Source organism: Neomonachus schauinslandi, chromosome 15 (assembly GCF_002201575.2).
Source record: "Neomonachus schauinslandi chromosome 15, ASM220157v2, whole genome shotgun sequence".
NCBI classification, from domain to species: Eukaryota; Metazoa; Chordata; class Mammalia; order Carnivora; family Phocidae; genus Neomonachus; species Neomonachus schauinslandi.
Window position 1 is genome coordinate 3,221,571 of NC_058417.1, and position 25,409 is coordinate 3,246,979.

The window sequence follows — 25,409 nt, forward strand, 5'->3', positions numbered from 1 at the left end:
GTTGACCGGGTCCTCTGTGAGCCCGTATCTGGTAACTTCCAGTAATCACCCGTTCTGTGCGGTCACAAAGTCAGTGTGAACGCCATGACTTTACATTCTCAGAGGAAAACCGTACGGCCCAATGGTACTAGATTCCCCCAAAACTACCCATCAAGGAGTCATCAGAACAGAAGTGTCTCGTCTTCTACAAATACTTCTAATATCAGGAGGGAGGAAAAACAGAGAATTAACTCTCAACGATTTAAGCAGAAATAACTGAAATCGAAGACCCTCTCCAATCTCACTGTGGAAATAGTTATTGAATCTGGAGGACTATAATCCAGGGCGAAAGATGGACGGCGGGGCGGGCCCCATTTTGCTGCATATGGTTCTAGAGCAGATCTGCCACCGACGTGTTGACGAGTTGCCGGACGGGGAGCGCAGGGTTCCTGCAAGAAGGCCCATCTGGCCAACACCTAGGAGGACAGCCTCAGGCACTCTGGGATAGATGGTCCAACGGACGGAGAGAGGGAAGCTCTCCAGAACTAACAAAGCCCAATAGCTGAGAAGAATTTTTACAGAGAAGGCACAGTACTGACCCATTATTCTGACGTCCGTATCCTGGAGAAACAGGGAGTATCAACAGGACAAGTGACTACACTGAATACCAACTCTGTTTGTGGAGCACGGACACTCCCAGTGGTGCTGTGTGCTAAGTCCTCCACGTGCATCTCACTTCATCGCCACGCTGGGCCCGCAAGTATTACAGATCAGCCCTGAAGACGAAGCCATCTACCCGCACAGTATAATTATATACAGTAACTACACCACTACAATCACTTCCACATTTTTTTTCCTTTTTAAAAATGCAACTACTAGAAAATTTAAAATTACATGAGACTCATCACGTTTCTACTGCTCTATCCTACATCTATTAGCCTCTCCCTAAAATCCAGGAAGAGAAGTATTCTGGCTGCTTAATCACACTAGACATTTAACTAGACATCAGAGAAATGAAAAGTTTCTGGTGCTTTCAAACTTACGAAGCGAGATGAATTATCATTTTTCACAGTCTTCGCATTTCCAAATGATTCCAGAATTGGATTTGCTTGCAAAAGCTGCCGTTCAAGTTCCCCCTAAAAGACATTACACATACGCACATACACACACACACAAAGCAGATGTACGTTAATCTCATGTCTTTACTCCAGTCCTCGGGGGGAAAATACAAAACAAAAACTCGTCCTCTTTTCCTCCGTGTTTTCATTTTGTGTGCCACCCCGTAACCTTCTTGGCTTTATTCTTGGTCCCATGAGGCTCTGCTAAAGGAAAACAATTAGTGTTTATAAAGTGATCAGGAGAAGGAAAGGTCACATTGGGCACAGGAGAGAACTCTGAGGGCAGGGCACATAATCTAGGTGGAGAATTTTGAAAATAAAACAAATGGGTTTTCATGAAATGAAATCTAGCAGGATGCTGCGATGAAGAACATGTTAATACTTACACTTCTGTTTATTTCTACTCTGTTCCAGTGAGTTCAGGCAGCCAATCCTAATTATAACCACTAGGGGCACCTGGGTGGCTCAGTGGGTTAAGCGTCTGCCTTCGGCTCAGGTCATGATCCCAAGGTCCTGGGATCGAGTCCCGCATCGGGCTCCTTGCTCAGCGGGGAGCCTGCTTTTCCCTCTGCCTGTCGCTCCCTCCGCTCTCTCTCTCTCTCAAATAAATAAGTAAAATCTTTAAAAAAAAAACCAATAACCTCGAGACCGTTGGAAGACGTGCCATTTTTCCAAGGGCTTCACCCGGTATCTTAACGAGGCAGACAGAGCAACGTCCTCACCTCCACTTTCAGAAGGGACAGAGATGGGGGCATGCTGCTGCGGACTTCTGCTCAGATTTAAAAGGCTAAGTAGAGAGTCTGTGATAGACTCTATGCTTGACCCTGTGTCTTTAATCATGTGCAAATTCGGCTACACAACAGATTTTTACAAACAAAAGATGTAAGAACATTAATATGTGCCTTGATGATGACACGTGATAGGAAGCTGTAGGAGAAGCCTGATGCTAGTTCTGGCCACAAAAAAGCACGAGAAAGTGACGCTGTGTTCCCGGAATGTCATGTTAGAATTATACTGTCGGGCTCAGAGAAATCTGCGTTTTGCAAACACAGATCTTACCCCTGTGTTTTAAGATACCACAGTATTCTAGACCTGAAGAAAGGATTACAAACCACTAGCAAATATGATTCTCTGAGCAAAAGAGGGATAAAAAGACCTTCCTTTGAGATTCTTTTTTTTTTTTTTTTTTTTTAAAGATTTTATTTATTTATTTGACAGAGAGAGGGACAGCGAGAGAGGGAACACAAGCAGGGAGAGTGGGAGAGGGAGAAGCAGGCTTCCCGCCAAGCAGGGAGCCCGATGCGGGGCTCGATCCCAGGACCCTGGGATCATGACCTGAGCCGAAGGCAGACACTCAACAAACCGAGCCACCCAGGCGCCCCACTCCCCAGATTTCTTAAACATGATATCCTGGTAACCAATTTTAACAACTGAGAGGCATCATTAAAGAATGGTAGTTATCAGGGCATCTGACTTTAGCTCAGGTCATGATCCCGGGGTCCTGGGATCAAGCCCTGCATTGGGCTCCCTTGGTTCAGTGGGGAGCCTGCTTAAGTTTCTCTCCCTCTCCCTCTGTCCCCTGCCCCCCACACTCCCTCTCTCTCCCTCTCTCAAATTAAATAAAATCTTAAAAAAAAAAAAAAAAAAAAAGAATGTCAGTTATCATTCTGTACTAACGGAGGGCCTTGCCCCTGGAGATCAGCACTCGCCCCCATCAGTGTGCCCATGACCAACACCTTACAAAGCCCTTGGTGTCTAGCTCTGCAAAAATTGGGCTCTAGAATTCTTCTTACCTCACTCAGTCTGTGTGATCAGAATGCAGAACCTGTCAGAAAAACACTGAATTTTCATAAATGGGGCATTACCTTTACACTAAACATCAACTGTTAGATCAAGGAACTAGAATGTAGAGTCCTTAAAATTACACACCATCATCCTGTCCAATCACAATAAAAATACTTGAATACTTTACCTTTCAAATGTTTTCCTAACTTGCAGATAAAATGTGTGTTGCGTACCCCACTTTAATATTCCCTAGATGTGGCTACAAGGATTCTTGGCTGCTTTAAGTGTACATGGGTGTGCTTATGTGTGTGATTTCTGATTTTATTCTTTCTTCTGCCCGCTTGGAATAACTGGTTGTACCCCCTGGACCTGGCTCAGTCAGTGTGAGGTCAGAAGGATGCCCCGTGAGTGTCTGCTGAAGGAATGTACAATCAGGGGTCCCCAAACGTGCTAGTAGTGTTTGGGGAGGGGTTGGTGGTGAGTCAAAGGTAGCCAGTAGGTATTGGGCGAAGGGCCCTCGCTGTCACCATGGGACCTGCCGACTGGGGCACTCCCAGGCCTCTGCTGTCGGGTCACTATGTTAACAGGGTCGTGTATTACTTTCCTCCTAATGGACTGGTGACATCATGGAGACCAAGTAAGGATCTCAGTAACTCAGAAACGAATCACAAAAAGCTGGACACAAAGCCAACATCAGAAAACACACAGAAAGGGGCGCCTGGGTGGCTCAGTCGATTAGGCGTCTGCCTTTGGCTCAGGTCATGGTCCCAGGGTCCTGGGATCGAGCCCCACACTGGGCTCCCTGCTCTGCGGGAAGCCTGCTTCTCCCTCTCCCACTCCCCCTGCTTGTGTTCCCTCTCTCGCTGTGTCTCTGTCAAATAAATAAATAAAATCTTAAAACACACACACACACAAAAAGGGTCTTAAATGAAGAAATTACCATGAAATTTGACCATTTTGGTGTTGTACAATTTCTCATTTTGACTGACCAGCGCTAACATCACTCAACCAAATTATGAAGCCATTTATAAACCCTCAGGGGACAGTGACTAAGCACTAACCTTTCCACTAGAATCAGATAGGCGATGTCCCCTGTTTCTAGTCTATAGGACAACAAGAAATGTCTTTTGGGAAAGTGGGGGGGAGGGGAATTAGCATTAGGTATTGAAATTATTTTTAACATTCTAAGTATTTAGAATTATATGATGCTTTAAAGGATTACCAATCACGATGAAAACCATATCCTCGTGTTTATTGTATAGTATATTAATATATACTTTTATAATATGATAGATATAAAAGGAGTTTGAAATTGGTAAACCTCCAGTTCAGCCAGCAATGGGACGTGGGCTGGGATCGTGCTGGGCTTTGCAGGCCTGGCTGGGTAGAGCTGCAGGTGTCCCCACTGCCCACAAGAGGGCTGAAAATTGGTGGCAGCCACTCATCAACCGTACTGAGAACCAGACTTAATCTCCACTGGCAGGCCCTCTTTTCTGTACTTGCTACTTGCGATCTGTCACCAGCCTGTCTTAGTTCAAGGTGGTTTAGACCAGTACATAGGAAGTCATCCCGAAGCTGCCATCCAGATGTGGATGAGTCAAAAGTGGGTTGGGCTGGTGGGCTGGCCTGAAGGAGAGTCATTCTTAGAGGAAGGTCACGTTTTAGAAATCAGCTGTTTGCAGATCTGCTCTGAACTTGGCCTGGGTTCAGACTCTCGAGTGGCCCTGGACTCTGCCAGACTTCGAGGTCCGCAACAGCAATCTACGGTGAGGGAGCGGGTCACCCAAACCACTTCCAGGAGCCTGGGGGACAAAGCCAAGTAAGACTTAGCTCCGTTAGAAGGAGTACGCCATATGTTTACAGGTCAATGCTTACCATTTACTGCTTAAATACTGTGACCTTCATCTTGAAAACTGATTTATATTTGTTTGTATTTCCATAATGAGGAGTAAGTTTTAAAGGCAAGCACAAAGTCCTGCGGGAATGGCTCAAATAGAACAAGGAGGACAAACATGGCGACGAGATGGGAAAATTGGCATCCTCGTAAATTTCGGGGGGGGGGGGGGGGGCGTGCAAAAGGGCCCCGTCGCTCTGAAAAACAGCGGGGGGGGCCCCCAAAATGTGAAACAGAACACTACCACGCCCCAGCAATGCCGCTCCCAGGCACACACCCCAGAGAGCGGGAAACACAGGTCCGCACAAACACTTGTACATAACTGTTCACTGAGGCGTTATTCAAAGTGGCCCCCAACTGGAAACAATCCAAATGCCTATCAGCTGATGAATGGATAAACGAAACGTGGCCGATTTAATAGATTTAGTAGAACAGAGTACCATTCGGCCAGGGAAAGGAATGGAATAACTATACACGCCACGCCACGGATAAACCGTGCAAACATCATGCTGAGGGGAAGAACGGTCTAGACAGCCACATTCTCTAGGGTTCCATTCATAGAAAATATGCACAATGGGCAAATTCGTAGAGACAGAAAATAGATGAATGGTTTCCGGAGGCTGGAGGGACGTGGAAGGGGATGCCTAATGGGTTTCTTTTTGGGGTGATGAGAAGGTCCTCAAGTTTACCGCAGGGATGACTGCGTAACTCAATGTACTAAAAACAACGATGCTGGACTGTAGGAATGCGTGTATTTGATGGCATGTGAATTAAACCTTAATAAAGCAGTTTAAAAAAAAAAAAAAGAAGGAGCAAAGAAACAAAGGAGCCTAGAAATGCCTCCCCCATTGTCCTGATGCTTCATGCGACCGTCTGGTGACAAAACGCCAGAAACGTATCCAAATGGTTCCTGGGACCTTGAGCGAGTTTTGCCCATAGAGTTCAATGTAAATTCACAACCCGGGGATGTGAAACCAAAGGAAGCACTGTGCCGAGTACAGACTTGCGACATAACAACTGCTTTATGGAGGTCCTTCTCAGAATGGGGTGAGGGAGTCCCCGGGAACGGGGAGGAAGTGTGGGCAGAGACGGAATCTCTCAGCATGACCCCCTCCGGGGTCACTACCACTCAGGGGTACCTCCTATTCTTCAAGCGGGCTGGGGAAGCAAAGTTGAGAACAGGTGCTCTTCTCAGGTTTCTAGAAACACAAGCACAGCTAGTGCTAGACTAGACGACTGTGAAAAGAAACGTGGGGAAAAGCAGCACCAAAGCTTCTGGGCCGTGGCTTCATGCAGCAAGACATGCACACCGACAACGCAGGGAAGCGCGGCAGAGGAGGTGCGGGAAAACCCGCTCCCCAGGGACTCCTGCGACCCAAAGACCCAAAGGAAAACCTCGGGGTCGGCATGCGACTCACACACAACGGGGATCCACGCTGTAGTTTAAAATGACATCGAAACAAAATGTTAGTGATAACGATGTACTTATTCCACATCGTGGATTTGGAAAACCCAAATCTGTCTGTTCATTATTTCACACCGTTTCACGAGTGACCTGAGTACACATTAAAAGGTCATTTTAGCGTGCACCTCTAGGGCACAAAGAAGAGCTAATTTCTGGTCTAGGGGTTCCTTCTGTAATTGGCCAAAAAGCCTCTAAGCATCCTCTCGGATAACAATTATTTCACTAACCTTTCCAATTTGGATGAGTGATCTGCTCTAGAGCTAAAGGAACAAAAGAACATCACAGGCCCTCATAGGTAGAGGACGGCTCTGCTGTCCGACAACTTAAGAATTTTAGGAAAGATATCTGAAAAATCTTGGTATCTAGGACTAGTCCTGTAGATACTTATGACCATTTCTTTATATTAATAAATGTAAGTATATATAAATGTATTCGCTCGAAATCACTGCACTTGTGGGAGACAGACTGAAACCATTCCAGTGCCGGGGAAAGGGTTAAGTGCAGGACAGACGACCCTTTCTGTCTGAGGCATCTGGCTTGGCGCTGCCCTTCCTCTCTTCCTGGGTAGCAGGAAACGCTCTGGCCGGTGAGCTGTCCGTTGCTATGCTCTGGGGAGCCAGTAGGGGGGGCATTCTCTAATCAGGAAGAAAATTCCTCCACTACCTGCCCTGGATAAAGAAAATGCTAACTTTATATATTAAATCATTAAGGCCTTTAAGGCCAAAACACATACGGGCCATAAAACATTAACAGATTAGAAATGTGTTAACCCAAAAGGTACTTTTCGAGTTGCAGCCCCAGACTCAAAATTTAACGTCCGGCACAAAGCTGGCCTTCTGTGTATTTAAGGGGAATCGAAATAATTCCACCTGCTCTTTGACATTCGAAACCCTGAGGGTTCAGGCTTCATAAACATGTGATTCAATGTCATGATAAAAGGGTAAATAAATATTAAAACTCATCTAGAAAACAAATTTAAAGCAAGAGGGCATGCTGCTTGCAAAAGAATACGTCTCTAAGTGACAAATTTCCAAAATTAAGTTTCCAGGAGGGATGTCACTCAGGACTAACTGTATTTGCTTCTAACAGAGACTCAATCTAGAGACAGAAATTAGTGCGAGCATTCAAGACTAAGAAGCATAAAGAAAAGCACTTGCCTGATGTTTCACTGGTTTAGGCGATTCCTGCTGTTTGTTACAAACAGATAAACGCAAACGTTAGCGAGTTTGAGTCTTTCCCTGAGCAGGGAGCCCCATCCAAAGCACCAGGTCAATGTGCAGCTCAGAACCGTGAAAGCAGGTGTGGCTGGGTCATCTACCACTCCCACTCCTGCAGACCTATAGATTAAGGATAACGGACTCTCCTGTTCTTATCATCAACAGTCCCCAAATGTCTATCCCCACCTCAAGCTGTGGTCCGCTTTCAGGAAGAACCGCTAAAGATACTCGAGGACCTTCCTTTGGTGGAAATAAGAATTCTTCATAATCACTGCTCATCAGTCGTTAACAGTTCTTCCCGAAGCTTTGCGAGGAATTAGGCTTCAAGCTATAACCGTTAATTCCAGTTGGCCTGTGCGAATACCTAGTTAATAGCAATTTCCTGGTCAACTTGCTCCCTCCTGAGCGGAGGAATTTTCTGGGTGGGGGTGGGAGCAGACAAGGGAGCTGTGAGTTCCAGCAGTATGCTGTGCTTCCTGATGCTTGTTTCTGAAATTACAAAAGAATAAGCCTGAGACGTAAACAAACAACAGAAGGAAAACTTACAGGAATATTATGGTCCTTCCGTCCTTTATGTGAAGAAGCAACGTGAGCAAGGTACTGAATGACTTTCTTAGTATTTTCTGTCTTCCCAGCACCCGATTCACCCCTGAAAGAGACAGTAGCACAGGACGCCTTGAAGAAAGCAGAGCACACACATTCCCAAATTACAACGGACAAAATTAAATGGAGTTGGAACAAGACTTGGTAGAAAGTAAGAAGAGTGTAAGTAGGGAAAAAACCTACCAGCAGAAGTTAGAAAATTATTTTTTTAAAATGGTATTAAATTAACCCTAACTTTTTTTTTTTTTTTCCGAAGATGCCAGTAAGACACAGGATAGGGTTCACAACACTAACGCTGTTTTTTCTTGGAGTTTGGGGGTTCCACCAAAGAGGTGACGTTTATTATAAAAGTTCATGAAAACGATTCCCCGGCTCCAGAAACCCAGCCAAAAGTGGAAACAGGACTCCTGAAAGAGTGAAGATGATTGAATCTGAAGATGATGAAAGGACTCTGGGATGCCCACTGATGCTCAACTTCAAGTCCAGGCAAGGTTTTCTCAGCGCATCCCCCGCAAACCAGCTGACAATTGTTCGTTCCCCCACGCTACCAACACGGAAACTTGTACACACCTCATCAAACCTCCTCCCGCGGACTGCTGGCTTCACATCCCAGCCTCCCCGAGGCAGGGAGCAGGACCCTGCGCAAGTGTTTACTGTGATTTGTGTTTGAGTTTATTGTGCATTTGTGTTTGTGTTTACTGTCCATTTGTGTTTGTTTGAGTTTACAGTGCATTTGTGTTCATTTGAGTTTACAGTGCATTTGTGTTCGTTTGAGTTTACAGTGCATTTGTGTTTGAGTTTATTGTGCATCTGTATCTGTTTGTGTTTACTGTGCATTTGTGTTCGTTTGAGTTTACAGTGCATTTGTGTTTGAGTTTATTGTGCATTTGTATCTGTGTTTACTGTGCATTTGTGTTCGTTTGAGTTTACAGTGCATTTGTGTTCGTTTGAGTTTACAGTGCATTTGTGTTTGAGTTTATTGTGCATTTGTATCTGTTTGTGTTTACTGTGCATTTGTGTTTGAGTTTACTGTGCATTTGTGTTCGTTTGTGTTGGCTTCTTTTTAATCCATGTAACCTTGTGCAGCGTCGACACGGAGCCAGTATGCAATTTGTAGAGAAAGGGAACACTATGACTTTTGTTATGAACTGGGACAAATGCCGCTGCTTTATATGTTTTATGTTTAAAAACAAGGCTGGCACATTTCAAAGGCTGCTTTTTATTTCTACTCAAGGACTGATCTTGAAATTCAGGTAAGCTGCTAGGCACAGGGATACCGAAGTTATGGCCTTTCTGTTCAAATACTTAAGGCGCCCTAAGATCTGATAAAAGCAAACCTATCCTCACAATCGAGAAAAATCTCAATTTGGAACAAAAGAAAAACGTTAATATCTAATTAGATTTTTCATTAAAAAAAAAAAAGCCCCAGAAAAAAACCCACAAAAACAAAAAACCCTAGAAATCAGAAGAAAAGCACCAGAAACCCAAAAATATTATTATACACGTGGCTGGCTAATAATCCTCTTAAGTTTGTTTTATCAAAGGCTTGAAAGTCTAATTTTTCTAGTAAGCTCTGACCCTTCCTTGGAAGTATACTCAGAATTGTACTATGAACTGGCCACAACCTGAATTTTTCAGGTTTACTGCTTCCATTATCTTAATTCTCTGCACCCAGATACCTACAATGTCAACTGCAGAGGGTTTGGGTCCCTTTGTGTGTTTTACCATCTAGAAATTTTGAATCGTAGGTACTCAAATAGACCAAATTTTCTTTTAAGGGTTTTCTGCCTACTGTTTGTGCTTAAAAAGGCCTATCCTGCACCAAGATTATATCCATCTATGTTCTCATTTTTATAACATCTATTATTATTAAATCCATCTGTATTTTCTTCCAGAACTTTGATGGTTTCATTTCTCACAATGAAATCTTTAATCCATCAAAAACTTATAGTTTGGCGTAAAAATACCATCTAATTTTGTCCCCAGATGATTCAGCCCACATCCTAGTATCAGTGGTTGACAACGTGTCCTGCTCATTATCCTGTGATCTGAAATATCTTATATTTACTTCTTATACATACAGCTTATTCTAAGGCCAGAACCATATTGCAATAGTTTTGAACTATAACTAACCAGAGGGGCGCCTGGGTGGCTCAGTGGGTTAAGCGTCTGCCTTCAGCTCAGGTCATGATCCCAGGGTCCTGGGATCGAGCCCCACATCGGGCTCCCCGCTCCGCGGGAAGCCTGCTTCTCCCTCTCCCACTCCCCCTGCTTGTGTTCCCTCTCTCGCTGTGTCTCTCCCTCTGTCAAATACATAAATAAAATCTTTAAAAAAAAAAAAAAGGGAAGAAAGTTAGGATGAGGGGTGCCTGGGTGGCTCAGTTGGTTAAGCGACTGCCTTCGACTCAGGTCATAATCCCAGGGTCCTGGGATCGAGTCCCGCATCGGGCTCCCTGCTCCACGGGGAGCCTGCTTCTCCCTCTGCCTCTGCCTCTCTATCTCTCATGAATAAATAAATAAAATCTTTAAAAAAAAAAAAAAGTCTAGTGACCATGGGGCGCCTGGGTGGCTCAGTCGTTAAGTGTCTGCCTTTGGCTCAGGTCATGATCCCAGGGTCCTGGGATCGAGTCCCGCATCGGGCTCCCTGCTCAGAGGGAAGCCTGCTTCTCCCTCTCCCACTCCCCCTGCTTGTGTACCTGCTCTCGCTATCTCTCTCTGTCAAATAAATAAAATCTAAAACAAACAACAAAAAAGAACCAAAGCACCCAGCATTGTTCTTTAAACAAACCAAAAAAACAAGCAGTCTCTGAAGTTTATTTTTGCAGATGAACTTCAAATAATTTTGTTCTGCTATGCCTCCCCCATCTCTTGCCCCACAAATAAAAAAACAAGAGGTGGCATTCTGAAGTAATATTAATATGCATTTTTTTTTTTTTTTTTTTTAACGAGAGACGAGGTCTTCATCTCTATCTCTCGGGTAAATTTTGTGTTTTCTATGTTCACAATAAGCGAGGACCATGTTTGTCTTTGAAATCCTAGTGCCCAGCACAGTAGGGGCTGAATAAATGAATACAGGTCCTGTACATGTTTGTTTGTTTTTTTTTTTTAAAGATTTTATTTATTTATTCATGAGAGACAGAGAGAGAGAGAGAGGCAGAGGGAGAAGCAGGCTCCCTGCTGGGCAGGGAGCCCGACGCGGGACATGATCCCAGGACCCTGGGATCATGACCTGAGCCGAAGGCAGACGTTTAACCATCTGAGCCACCCAGGCGCCCCTGCACATGTTTTATTAAGTTTATTCCTAGGCTCTTTTTTATATTTTTTATTCCTGCTATAAACGTCCTCATATTTTCTACCTGGCCCCCACTGCTGCTGGGATAAGGTAGTTATTGCATTCACTCAACAAATACTTAAAAATCAACCACAGAGTGTTGGTCATTCTCCTGAGTACAAGAGCCAGAGGGTGAACCTTTGTCTCCATCCTTGCTCAAGTTCAGGAGAAAAGAGAGAAGATAAGCCACAAAAAAACAAACAAGAGAATGCAGGATGTGAGGAAGGCCTTTAAGGCAAGGAGGGGGGGGGGGGGGCGAGGAAGAGAGGAGCAGAGGACACCTCCCTGGAGACACAATGGTTTGGGGAGAGCCTCTGGAAAAGGGAGAGTGGGCTAGTGAAATCGGGGGCACCACGATCAGGAGGATGGAGCCGAACGCAAAGGTCTTTGCCAGGGACCAGGGCGCAGGTACAAATGTGGGATTCAAGGCAAACCACCAGCGAGGGAGAGAGCTGCAGGGGCTCCTAAGTGGCAGCAGGAAGCTCCCCGAGTCCCTGGGAGAGAATCTGGATTTTATTCCAGCGTAATTTCTCAAGAGCTAGGATGGTGGTTTTTCTCCGTTTTGTTAACTTTATTCAAAATACTTAGTGTTTCAAGGCTAATCACGATGTTGGCGGTTGGCTTCAAACAAATAATTTTTCTGTTATGCGGAGAAATGAGCCTCTCATTTAGACTGATGAGGACTTGTCTCGAAAACAGTTCTGATTGTTCCCTTTCTGCTTAGTTGTGCCTCTGCGGTTTCTCCACTAAAACACTTCAGTGCGTCCTTCATGCGTCTTTCTGCCTCCCTGTCACACTCCCCGGGTGCTGCTTCAACAATGCTTATAATCTCGGCTACACTTCTGTATATTTCAGGTCTAAGGGGACTTGGACACAGAAGACACTGCTTCAAAGACAGGTATTACTAGCGGGCTCCCGAAAGGGGAGATGGGGAGCTGCATATTCCCCGTCTTAAAACGTGGACAGTAGCTGCTAACGCAGAAGGCTGGTGAAGAAAGAACATGGGCCACCTGAGGCACATCACCAGCGTCCAGTGAACATCACCCATTACTGTCCACTCAACTGCTCCCCCACCGCTCAGGGGATAAGTAATTTGGGTTACTGAGCCCCGAATTACTTTACGCATCTACAGCGCTTGCGTCAATGGTTAAGAATGTGGGTTATGGTGTCAAGATGACCTGCCTAGATTGAAATCCTGTCCACCACTTTCTAGCTCTGGGGCTTTGGGCGAGTGACTCAGCTCTCTGGGCTTCAGTTTATACTCTCTTCAATGAGAGACTAAGGAATTCAGAGGCCCAGGAGCACACACATAAGATGCCTAGCACTGCCCTCGGCCAAAAGGCTCTCGGTAAATGACAATAGGGCTAGTAAGTAGGTATGATGAGGATGAAGGTATTAACAGAAGTAAAAAAAAAAACAAACAAACAAACAGATAATCCCCAATGTGTATATGAAAGAGGCGGCAGGATCAAAGGCATAGAATTAGAGTTCTTGGAAACAATTTTTAAAAAAGGAAATGGCACATCCGTCCCAGACAGAGGCAGAGAAATAAAAGCAGCTAGGACAGAAGTAAAGACTCAAGGGAGCCAAACGGAAAGCTCAACAGAGATCTCCCTGAGAAAATGAGTTAGGAGAATCCTCAGAGAGGAGAGCAACAGAACAGGACCTCAGAGCCAGGACGATAAAAGGCTCTGATCTCGTTTCCACCAACAAAACCAGATCCACTGATGAAGTTGCTCTACACTGGAGAAGCTGCTGGGGTCCGTGCTGGTCCACGCGATGGAAGCATGAGCTCAACGAGAAGGCACAGGAAGGAGCAGCGCCTGCAGAACACTGGGACACAGAATATCAGGGGTTTCTAGCCTGGAGGTATTCCGGTTTTCTAGAGAGGTCTATGGCCCTCAGTGGCTTCTCAAAGAGGTACGCAATCCAAAACGAAACATAAAAACCAACGGCGCTAAGAGGGGGGAAGCAGATAGGTAATAGGTGATCAATTCTGGGATCTCTCTTGGAGTCCCTTCTGGACCACAGGTACATTTCCCCAGCAAGAAACTCCTCACCCAGATCTTAAATGCTTCTGTTTTTCTTCTCTGGATACATCAACTTCAGTCTAGTTTCAAAAACACCCTCTGCCTGAAGGTCTCGCTTCAGATGACCTCCATCTGAAAACCAACCACACGTACCCTACACACGATATTAGCTGATGATTTCCTACGGTTTCAAAACTCTGTTCTCTTAGAAAGCAGCTTACTAGCAACAGCAGAGGTTTTGCGGTCAAGACAGGTGTGGGTTCGGTCCTCTATCCCACTAACACCAGGGTCATCCTTGGATACCAGGACCTGTAATTGGAGCTAAGAGGACTACTGCAAAGATTCATGGAGGGAACACTTGCAAAGAGATTAGTCCCTTTGCTGGCATATTTGCCAAGAACATTTTAAACTTCTATTCACAAGCTGACTTGCATACTTCTTTCTCCCCTGTAATTTAGCTATCTTTGAGATGCACCTACAGTAATCTAAAAAATTCCCCCAGTTTTAAGACTTGAGCACTTCTAAAGCAAAGGATCATCCGAAAAGCAAACTGTGGTCTAGAGAAGCTGACGGTCTGGCCTGGGGTCACAGAGCTAGCTCGGGATGGAAAGAAAGAACACCAGACATCTATACGACAGCATGATGACTTTTCAACTACACCACATTACTGCCTTAGATGTGTGCTTTAAATATATTTTTAAAGCAGTTTTAAAGATTGAGGGGCGCCTAGGTGGCTCAGTAGTTAAGCGTCTGCCTTCGGCTCAGGTCGTGATCCCGGGGTCCTGGGATCGAGCCCCACATCGGGCTCCCTGCCTGGCGGGAAGCCTGCTTCTCCCTCTCCCACTCCCCCTGCTTGTGTTCCCTCTCTCGCCGTGTTTCTCTGTCAAATAAAGAAATAAAACCTTAAAAAAATATAATATAAATAAAGCCGTTTTAAAGATTGAGAGGAACGTATAGGCTTCCCATCTACCCTATGTGCCCGCACATGCACAATCTCCTCCATTATCAACATCACTAAAATGGAACATTTTTTACTAAGGATGACCCTACAGCATCATGATCGCCCAAAGTCCATAGTATCATTAGGGTTCACTCCGGGTGTCGTACATTCTATAGGTTTAGACAAATATGTAACGACTCGTATCTATGATTATAATATCAAATGGGATATTTTCACTGCCCTAAAAATCCTCTGCGCTCTGCCTGTTCATCTTCCCTCCCTCCTATGCCCCCTGCACTGTCTCTATGGTTGGAATCAGACAGGATGGAGCCTTCTCAGATTGGCTTCTTTCACGTACTAGTATGCATTTAGGGTTCCTCCAGGTCTTTTATCGCTTGAGAGCTCATTTGTTTTCAGAGCTGAATAAGACTCCGTTGTCTGGATGTACTACAGCTTATTCATTCACCTGAACATGCTGGTTGCCTCCTAGTTTGGGTAATTATGTAAAAGGCAGGTTTTTGTGTTGGTATAAGCTTAACCCCGATGGGTAAATACTAAGGAGTGTGACTGGTGGGTCATGGTAAGAATATGCTTAGTTTTGGGGCACCTGGGTGGCTCAGTCGGTCAAGTGTCTGACTCTTGATTTCGCTCAGGTCATGAGATCGAACCCCACGTCGGGCTTCATGCTGGGAGTGGAGCCTGCTTAACATTCTCTTTCTCCCTCCACACTGAGCCCCAAACACTCGCTCTCTCAAAAAAAAAAAAAAGAGTATGCTCAGTTAAGAAACCGGCAAATGGTCTTCCAGAGTGACTGTACCATTTTGCCTTCCCATCAGCAACGAACAAGCGAGCGTTCCTGTTGCTCCACATCCTCATCAGCATTTGGGCTTGTCAAGGTTCCAGATGCTGCTACTCTAGTAGGTGTGTAGAAGAGGATACATGACATGGAACACCTGTCCATAGGCTCTTTGGCCATCTGTGTTATGTTCTTCAGTGAGGGGTCTGCTAAGATCTCTGGCCCATTTTTTAACGAGGTTGTTTGTTTTCTTATTTTTAAGAGGGGTTTTTTTTTTTTTTTTTTTTTGTATGTTTTGGATAACAATCCTCTTTATGTGTCTTTTGAAAATATTTTCTCCTAGTCAGTAGCTTATGTTTTCATTATCTTGACAGTGTCTTTTGCAGAGAAGTTTTTAGTATTAATGAAGTCCAGCTTACTATTTCTTTCATGGATCACATGGTTACTGTTGTATCCAAAAAAGCATCACCACACCCAAGAACATCATGAACATTTCCTCCTCGGTTATCTTTTAATAGGCTCCATGCCTTGTGCGGAGCCCAACATGGGGCTGGGACTCACGACCCTGAAATCAAGCATTGGACGCTTAACCGACTGAACCACCCAGGTGCCCCCCCTACAGTATCTTATAGGAGCTTTATAGTTTGGGTTTTACATTTAGCTCTGTGATCCATTTTTTTAGTTCAGTTCTGTGAGGGGTGTAAGGCCCGCACCTAGATGCCCCCCCCCTTTTAACATATGATGTCCCACTGTCCCAGCACCATTTGTTAAAGGGCTTATCTTTGCTCCAAGATGTTACCTTTGATCCTCTGTCAAAAATCAGTTGACTGTGTTGCTGGGGCCTATTTTGGGGTTTTAGCTAGTTAATCAATTCTACTGATTTGGTTATTTTAAAGCTTTCAATGCAGGTTTCTCAGAGCAAGAACTAACGGTTCTAAATCCAGGCTGGCTCGGTCAACCACTTAATGTATCTGAATAGGATAAAATTCCTTAAGAAAGAAATCTCATCATGTCCCGATAGAAGGCCGATGTGAAGCAACCACTGTTTTACAAGTGTTACATGATTAAATATACTTAAAAGGAGAACAACTTGAGTTAACCAGTAGTTAGATGGTCATAAATGAAAATAGATTATCTTTAAAAAAGGAGCTTAGAGAACAGAATCATTTCCTTACCGAGGTGGACTACTCTGTGAATTTTAATTCTAATGAGAGGAAAGTCAACATAAGGATACGCTCTTAATAGGATTTCACTGCCGATGACATGGGATCAAACGTGGAGAACACGGCTTTCGCATGATAAAGGAAACCCTGAGTGTCTTCACCAGAGACTTGGGCAAGACACGAGAACAAGGACCATGCAGGGGGCTGGGCCCGTAAGTGAGGGCCCACGCTGCTTGGCCTGGGTCTGCAGAGGGAAAGCTGGCTGGGGAGTAGTAGGCAGAGGAGGCCAGAGGGGAAATGAAGACGCTCATCCTTTTGGAGGAAAAGTAGACAGTAAGTGATTAAAATAGTAAAGCTTAGAGAGAAGCTATCAAACTACCTAAGTATATTATTAACAACAACAACAACAGCAGCATTGCTTCCAGGGCGCCTGGGTGGCTCAGTCAGTGTAATGTCCAGCTCTTGGTTTCAGCTCAGGTCATAATCTCAGGGTCATGGGGTCGAGCCCCACATCAGGCTCTACGCTCGGCGCGGAGTCTGCTTTAGGATTCTCTCCCTCTGCCCCTCCCCCGCTGCTTGCACACTCTCTAATAAATCTTTTTTTTAAAAATGTTGCTTCCCACTGTATTTTTCTTTGCGATACTATGTAATCGTATCACAAAGATACTATTAATAGAAAATAACTACTATGTAAATTGACTAAATACTTAATCTCACACAGGAAACTTAAGTAGCTTGGCTGTGTGCTGTTTTAAAAGATCCCGGTTATATATTCTTGGACTTCTTTATTTGGTGGGTACTCAAAGGCACCCCAGAACGGATCCTAGTCTCTCAAATCTAAGATACACTGTTTCACATTTTCATATTTCTCAAGTCACAATGTAGCTTATAATAGATATGAACCAGAAAAATGTTATTAAATATCATAACCAGGGGCATCCAAGAATTAAAAAAATGTGCCGAGGCTAAAAGAGGTGAGGGTACGGATGTGCTGGGGAACTTTCTTCCAGGGCGACAGTAATGCTCTCTATCTCGACAGAGGTTCAGATTACACAAGTAGCTCTGCAAACGGACGTTTAAGACTTGCGCATTTCATTATACACAAATTTTAGCTCCAAAGATAAAGACGTAAATATTGGACTTCAGCTAATATTATGTACACTGAGGTGTTTAAGCGGAAGTATACTGATGTCTGTAACTGAACTTGAAATAAATCAAATGAAGGGATTGGTAGCTTACCAAAGCGGTATAAAAATTACTTTAAACTGAAAATATCTATCAGCGGCCACAGAAGGAAACATCACCTAACCTTAAGCAGAGCCTCCTGAAAATCTAGCTGCCATTCATCCCAAGGAGTGTCCTGACTGGGAAAAGACAGACCCAGGAAGTACAAAGTCAGCCGTCTGTCAGCATGCTAAAGCCCAACAGAACCCTCCACACTTTCTCCCTGAAGCCCTAATCCTCCTTTTTTGATCAAGTTTAGCATATAAGCCTTTTATTTCTGGTTATTCAGCAAATGCTCAGCACTGAGTACTCCCATGTGCCTGTGTAGGTAAACATAGTCTTTTCTCCTATTAATCTATGGCTAATTTGTGAAGCCCCAGGTGCAAGACAGAAGGTGGAAAAAGAAAAATATTCCTCCCAACACAAACAATAAAATGGATCGATGGATGGACAGAAGATGAACAGATCAATATATCATACAGCAAATACAGTGAAATATTAATTGAAGAATCTAGGTTGAGGGATATACGGATCTTGGCTCAAAATTCTTTCAACTCTGCTTTAGATTTGAAAATATTCACAATAAGATGCTTGGACAAGTTAAAGGGAAGAAAGAAAAGGTTCTTACTGACTGCTACTTTGTGCTCAAGAAGAGAGAACCAGACGCTAGGAGACTCACCTCAGAAATCCAAACCTACTAATTGAGGACAAAGGCGTCTAAAAATGACCCTGTCTAATTACAGCTGCCTGCAGAGGTCACTTCTGGTAACAAAAGTGAATTAGTGTTCACTAACTTTTCTTTCTATCAACAGAAGTCATTCTCTGAGTGTTTCCTGCTTCCAAACAAAAAGCCTCATCAAAAGTGGTCACCCAGGAGCACCTGGCTGGCTCAGCTGGCTGAGTGTCTGACTCTTGATTTCAGCTCAGGTCATGATCTCAGGGTCGTGAATTTGAGCCCCGCATCGGGCTCCATACTCAGTGTGGAGTCTGCTGGAGATTCTCTTTCCCTCTCCATCTGCCACTCCCCCACTCGCTGCTTGCACATGCACTCTCACATTCTCTTAAATAAAACAATAATAAACTCAGCCAAGCTCCCAAACCACAACCACCCACTCGAGGAGGAGAGGTCCAAGTCCTACTGTATGTGGGGTTATGGTCACCAGACTCTGCAGACAGGCCACACACACATGCTCTTTTGCCCTAGCTCATGAGCAGAATGTAGCTCCTTTATTCTACTCATTTCATGGAGAGTTCCAATGCCTAAATTCCGGTGTGACTGTTAACTGATGGTGTATAATGAAGAATGTGGCTGGTCTTTGTCCCTGGTTCCTGAGAGGGAACCTCTAAGTCCTTGGCAAGTCTCTGTCATTCGTGGTGGGCCCTGAGCTTTTGCTTACGAGGGGACTCACAGAGGGCCCCTAGATAGTTCCAGGACGGGCGCTGGCCATACTGGAAGACCAGTCGAGTGATCAGAGGTTTGGGCATTGAGCCATGGAAATCATCCCAATATCCTGGGAGAGGAGAGGGCCTGGAGACTGAAATCAAATACATGGCCAATGATTCAATCAATCATACCTGCTTAACAAAGCCCCTTAAAAACTCTGGACTCCGCAGCTCGGGTGAGCTTCCTCATTGCTGATAAACGTCGGTGTGCTGGGGAGGGCAAGTGTCCAGAAGATAGGGAAGGTTCACGTTTGGGACCCTCCCAGGCCTCACCCTGTCTCTCGTCTGGCTGGCTCTGATTTGTCATCCTACTGAACTATCAAAGTCAAGTGGGTAGCAACCCCCAAATCTGTAGCTGGTTGGTCAGAGGTGCGGGTGGCCTGGGACCCCCTAAGCTTATGGCTGGGGTCCACAGTGTGAGCACCGCGTGGAGGAGTAGGCCCTGGGCGGTCTGTGTCATCAACACGGCACTGCAATGGATAATCTTTAAGACACTTGCAGATCAGGTTCTAAATATAACTGACTGTTTTGAAAAACACAAGCCAGTGAAATGAAAAACAAAAGCAAGCAAGAAGTGAGAGGACTATTCTAGAATACAGAATTGAAACGAAGAGACCTAAGGCAAGGGTCGTGGATTTTAAACGTTATAAAAAATATGTTGAGCACTATTACTGGAAATTGGATCCTACGTTAAATATTATGGAACCGATATTGACCTTCTAAGTGTGATGACAGTCTGCGGTTATGTGGGAACGCCCTCGTCCTTGGGAGACACCTGCTGAAGAATCTCAGGGTGTCAGGAGGTCTGTAATCAATTTGCAAATGGTTAAAAAAAAAAGTGCTGGTGTGCACAGAGAGGAAGCCGACAAAGTGAAGGGTATATAGCCATTTAAATTATCATTCTGTCAACTTAAAGTAGGTTTGAATTTTTTAAAAATAAAAACTTGGGGAAAACAAATCAGCAAAAGTTTCAAAAAGGTAAAGAAATGAAGAAAATGTGATAAAAAATGTAAAATCATGGAAGCTGGGTGATGGGCATATGGGGGCCACATACCATTCTACTTCTGTGTAGGTTTTAAGTTTCAAACTGTCTTTTAAAAATGGTATCAAAAAGGTTTTCCCTTGAAAACATATAGTATCACCAGTGATCTATACTTTAGCCTGTTATCTTGGTTCCTCCTTCATTAAGAGATTTGTTCTTTCGTTTGACATTTTATCAGTTTCCAAAGTACGTTCTATGTTCAGAACAGGCTGCCAGGGTCTCCGGGGTTATTAAGGAGCAATCAAGGTAAGTCATAGTTCCCACCTTTCTGTCTAGTTGTAAAACACGGTCTGGGTGACCCAAATATGGAATCCAGAATGGCAGTGGATGTAAAAAAGGGCCCGGGGAGAGAAAATCAGTGTGGGTTGGAACCGATCATGTAGGTGGGATTCGATTTGAGATTTCCTCCCTGGAGGGAAGAAGAGGCTAAAGGCACGAAGCCAGCCGGGATCCACAAAAGCCGGCCAGACCGGAGCTATGGGACCGGCTAGGACCAGACGGACAGAAATGTCCGACAGTGTGACCAGAAACAGGGGCCTGCCGATGGAGGAGTCCGAGGACACCGAGAGAGGCTGGGCCTGGAGTCCTGAAACACAGGAGCGGATAGCAGAAATCAGGAAACTGGGTGATGCGCGGGAATGTAGGTTAATTTCTCGGCATGTTCAGTTCAAGCTCACATTTACTGCCTACTTCACACCGTATGCTCCACTTACACCAAAATCCTTGAAAATCGCCTGATGCCACTCCTCACCTGCTGTCCTCCACGCCTGCAGGCTTCATGGGGCCTCCCTTGTCCACCGGCACACGGAGTCTTCAGGAAGCCGCCAGGGAGCGTGCGAAGGATCAGGGTCTAGAAACTCATCTGGTTGCGAGCCTGCCCACCCAAGCCAGCAATGCACCGGGAGCCATAAGTACCAGCCATGGCCGCCGCCTCCAGAGGCCCGAGCCCCCCACCCCACCCCCAGACTCTTGGGAATCCTTCAGGCTCACGGCCCTGCCATCCTTGTCCCTGTTCAGTGCCCAAGACATCAGCTCCTCGGGTCACTTTGCATTCTTACAGTCTGCTCCCACGCGGTCCTCTCTCCCGATCCCAAACCCCGCTATCCCTCCCCCACCCCGTTTCCTCTGCACGCTCCAGGACCCCCATTCCAGAGTGAGCAAAGTCACCCACATCCTCCGCCTCCTGAGGGCTCCGCAGACGCCCCTCCCAGGTGAGGACACCCCCCCTCTCCCCTCCCCCGCTCCCAGACCTGAGTCAGGCACAAAGTCGCTGGCATCCTGCTCACTCACCCTTAAGCCCCACCCCACCCCTCCTCTCCAGTGGTCCTGACCTCTGGGTGGATCTCACCCAGGAAGATCATTAAGAACAAAAACCTCCACTCTTGTTTCAAAAAAGAAAGCACTTTTTATTCCAAAAGAGTGGGAGGGGTATTTTCTTGGGATGAAGGACACTCCTCTAGGTGAAGTCATTTAGCTTTACGGAGGGCTGGCCCTTCAGCACTCGCGTGTGGGTGTGTACACGTGCGCGTGGCCGAGCCCCCCCGCATGTGAGGGACACATCCCAGGCCCCGCCCCTCGGCGCCCTCAATTCCAGGGAGCCCCCCTGCCTCTCCACCACTCACTCCCGTGGCCGCACCGCCCACTCTTCCTGTTGACACCAGTATCCCCAACATCATTTGTTCTATTCCATCGAGACCCTGAGCGCTCTGTCCTGACCCGTCTACTCCCTCCCAACCATCCGCTCCCTTTTGCCCGTACCCCACTGTGACAGCTTCTCGGGCCAATGTTCTCCGTTCTCTTGCTCCGCTGTCCCCCATTTGCAGAGATGCAATGGTTCCACCTTGTGATGGACTGGATCGGGTTCCACTCCACCGCTCTCCGGAGGAGGGCTATCTACAGCAATGACCCCAACTGTCTCCCGCCTCGCTCTATCTGCTCCCTGTGGCAGCGCGTCCCACACCCAGCCCGGCCTTGGCCATGTGTCTCGCTTGGGATTGGGAAGACAGCAAACAGGACAGAAGCAGGAACTCGAACAAGGCTCCCACGCTGGAGCTCGCCTGCTTGCTGCTCCTGGAACGTTGCCCCCGTGTAAAAAGCCCGGGACAGCCCGCTGGAGAACGCGAGGATATGCAGAGGTGAAGGCAAGGCCCCCCAGCCCGCAGTCAGCCAGCACCCCCCACCCCAAGCCGGCCGCAGGTGCAGGAGTGGGCCCAGGTCCGCCGAACCACCCAGCTGAGCCCGACCCAATTGCTGGGAGAAGTATTTTAAGCCATGAAGTTCCAGGGTGGTTGACTGCTCAGGAAAAGCTAACTTGTACAACCCCGAGGCTAAACAAGGCTAGGAGAAAATGTACACAACAAGCAGACCGGAGCCCGCCATTTCTACCTCTCCTCCCTCCTCTTGTGTCAGATACCTGAGTTGCGACATCATGGAAAAGAGAAGCCACAGACGACAAGTTTCCAGCCCCCCCCCCCCCCCCCCCCATTTAAACTCGCTCACGATAAACACTCCACCGCTAACAGCAAAACTCGGTCAGTCTCCATCCACACCGCAGCTGGGCTGGTCTTTCTAACGATCCTTTTCCAGGCCAATCTAATGGCGTCCTGCCGTGGATACGGCTTCATTCACTCCCGACACTCTAGCACTCAGCACACGAGGCACACGACCGTCGGTCGCCTGCACCGGGTGACGTGGACACGCTGCTGAAACGTCCAGGAGGCCACCAGGTGTGTGCAAAAACGAAAGACGTAAGTTTCACAGAGAAAACACTGCGAAATGTGGGAGACGCCCGGTGTGACAGCCAAACAGGGACCCCTGATTTAAGCAACCTGTATCATCTTAGTCTTAAAATGATTAACTGCAAGGTTCACATCAAATTCTTAAAATAACTGCTCTACTTTCCCCCTCCCCCCAAACACATACACACAAAAACAATCACTTTAGTTTCCAACAGAATCAAAAACAAGTCTGAACGTTCAATATTTACTTACGTGCAAAGAATTGACTGGTCCTCACGATCTATAAAACAAAACAAAACAAACAAAAAAACAAAGTGACCATTTGCCTGGTTTTTTTTTTTTTTAAAGACTTCATATAATCAAGTTGCAGTCATGGCCCACATCACATTGGGAACTCCGCTCCTCTCTCGTAACGCTTCCCCACCCCTCAGGGGGGTAAACGATGGCCCAGGCTTCGAAGGCTTTATATGCCTCATCAACCTCGATGCTCAAGCCCTGCTACACATCAGCATCACCTGAGAAGTCCTATAAGGATGAGTCCCCAGGGCTCCTCCCTCACTGAATCATTTTCAGGGGGGTAGGGACTGAAACGCCCTCACTAAGTAAGCTCCCCAGGTGATTCTGATGTAGGGTCAGGTTTGGAAACCCCCGCCTTTCAGAACAGCTTCCAGAACACCCACAACCGGAGAGGAATCGTTACTAACTTGACCTTAAAGGAGAAAAAAATAGTAATAATCACACACTAAGTGGAGGAGGTTTAAGAGAGACAAACATCGGGGCGCCTGGGTGGCTCAGTTGGTTAAGCGACTGCCTTCGGCTCAGGGCATGATCCTGGAGGCCTGGGATCGAGTCCCGCATCGGGCTCCCTGCTCGGCGGGGAGTCTGCTTCTCCCTCTGACCCTCCTCCCTCTCATGCTCTCTGTCTCTCATTCTCTCTCTCTCAAATAAATAAATAAAATCTAAAAAAAAAAAAAAAATTATAAAAAAAAAAAGAGAGACAAACATCTGCATGAAGTTTAAGCCGTATACATCCCCAAAATAACAAAAGAACGTGCCATGGGGAAAAAAATCTCACATGATTTTAAAGTGATAAATGATTTGAGTCTTCAGCTTGGTTTTTCAAAGGAAAGGGTGAAATTCAAACCCACGTCCAGCCCACGGATGAACCCGCAGCGTGGGATGCAGGACCTCCAATCACTTCTGAGCCTGAATATCTATTTAACAGGAGAGAAATGTTCCTGGAGGGGGTCCCGTGGCTGCTGAGGGGCGAGGGCTGGCGCCTGTCTCTGCTACCTGTGTTGTCAACACTGCTAACCAAGGGGCCGCTGCTTAGACAGGGACTGTGCTCACAGGGCCTGGCCCAGCGAGGTCTTCTGTCACCCCTGTGCTGAGCGTGCTTCCCCTCGAGTGGTTGCCATCGGGGACCCGATAAGGGCCCCACAGTGGTTCAGGCGTCAACAGCCTTTATCAGAGAGAAATCAAGAGTTCATGCACTCTATCATAATATTATTACAATAAACAAATGCACGTGTATATTCTGTGTAAACACCGAGTTCTACAAAGAGCATCCTTACCTCTGACTAGCTCCTAACCACCGTTGTATCCCTCCCTCCGGCTGCACAGGCACCATCCCAGGACCGGGCTGACCCCTGCCTCCTTTACTGGGGTTACTGGTTCTCTTTCCCAGGGGCCACGCCATGCCCTTCCTTCCACACGCCTCCCCCCGCCCAGACCCACAGACGCTGTTAGCTCCCTACGTGTCCTTCCGTGCTCAGCTCAGCTGGGGCCCCTCTGGGGAAGCTTCCCAGACCTTCTCCCTCTGGCTCCTCAACGTGTCCTTCTTTTGACCCTATTCTGGAGTAGACGATGCCACCGACTGCCTGCTCCCTAGAACGTGCTGCCTGAGATCAGGCTGTCTTCTGTCCTTACTCTCATGCTGACAGTTAGCCTTGATTAGGGTAGCTGAGCGCTGGGCACTGGGCTCCTGTGTGCTGGTCCCCCTGCCCCGCTCTGCTGCAAACTCACTTCGCATCTACGAACGCAGTATCGATATCTTGCTGATACTAGGATTTTATCAGGTCCTTGTTCATTCACTGTAAATAGGACCCTCCAGACCCCGACATTCTCTAGGTCTCAGCAACTTCTATAGAACTCCACTACGCCAAGTTCCTTATGGCTTTTCCGAACTGGTTCACACGTTAAAAACATCAAAATGCATTCAAATTAACCAAAATTCAATTGCCTCCTAATTAGTTCGGAATGGCTTTCCTCCTGCCTCTGTACATACTCATTATCACTGAAGTTGGAGACCAACACAACCACCGCCTACCCTTCGATTCTGCTCCATACTTCACTCCCCATGCTTCTCACCCCCGGCCCAACCAAAAGCAGAACAACTCTGCTAGCCACACTTAATCGATCCTCCGTGTTTGTCGGTCTGGTCTTATACGGCTTTGGGCCTCAGTTTCCCTATCTGTCCAATAAGGGTATGGGCTTGGGGCGCCTGGGTGGCTCAGTCGTTAAGCGTCTGCCTTCGGCTCAGGTCATGATCTCAGGGTCCTGGGATCGAGCCCCGCATCGGGCTCCCTGCTCATCGGGAAGCCTGCTTCTCCCTCTCCCACTCCCCCTGCTTGTGTTCCCT

The 25,409-nt window shown here is 46.4% G+C and overlaps 1 protein-coding gene across 5 annotated transcripts in view; it reads right to left on the bottom strand.

Moving 5' to 3' along the window:
* MYH10 (myosin heavy chain 10) overlaps nucleotides 1–25,409 on the bottom strand; it is a 113,696-nt gene that overhangs the window by 70,100 nt on the left and 18,187 nt on the right. For 2 of the 5 annotated variants that reach the window (XM_021694815.2, XM_021694811.2), the window contains exons 3-6: nucleotides 23,021–23,048; nucleotides 8,005–8,107; nucleotides 7,399–7,428; nucleotides 1,023–1,115 (exon numbers count right to left, since the gene is read on the bottom strand). In XM_021694815.2, coding sequence (XP_021550490.1) covers nucleotides 1,023–1,115; nucleotides 7,399–7,428; nucleotides 8,005–8,107; nucleotides 23,021–23,048 — 254 coding nt within the window. Of the gene's footprint in view, nucleotides 1–1,022; nucleotides 1,116–7,252; nucleotides 7,255–7,398; nucleotides 7,429–7,982; nucleotides 8,108–23,020; nucleotides 23,049–25,409 lie in introns of all 5 variants that reach the window. The other 3 variants (XM_021694812.2, XM_021694813.2, XM_021694814.2) reach the window with 3 other exon arrangements.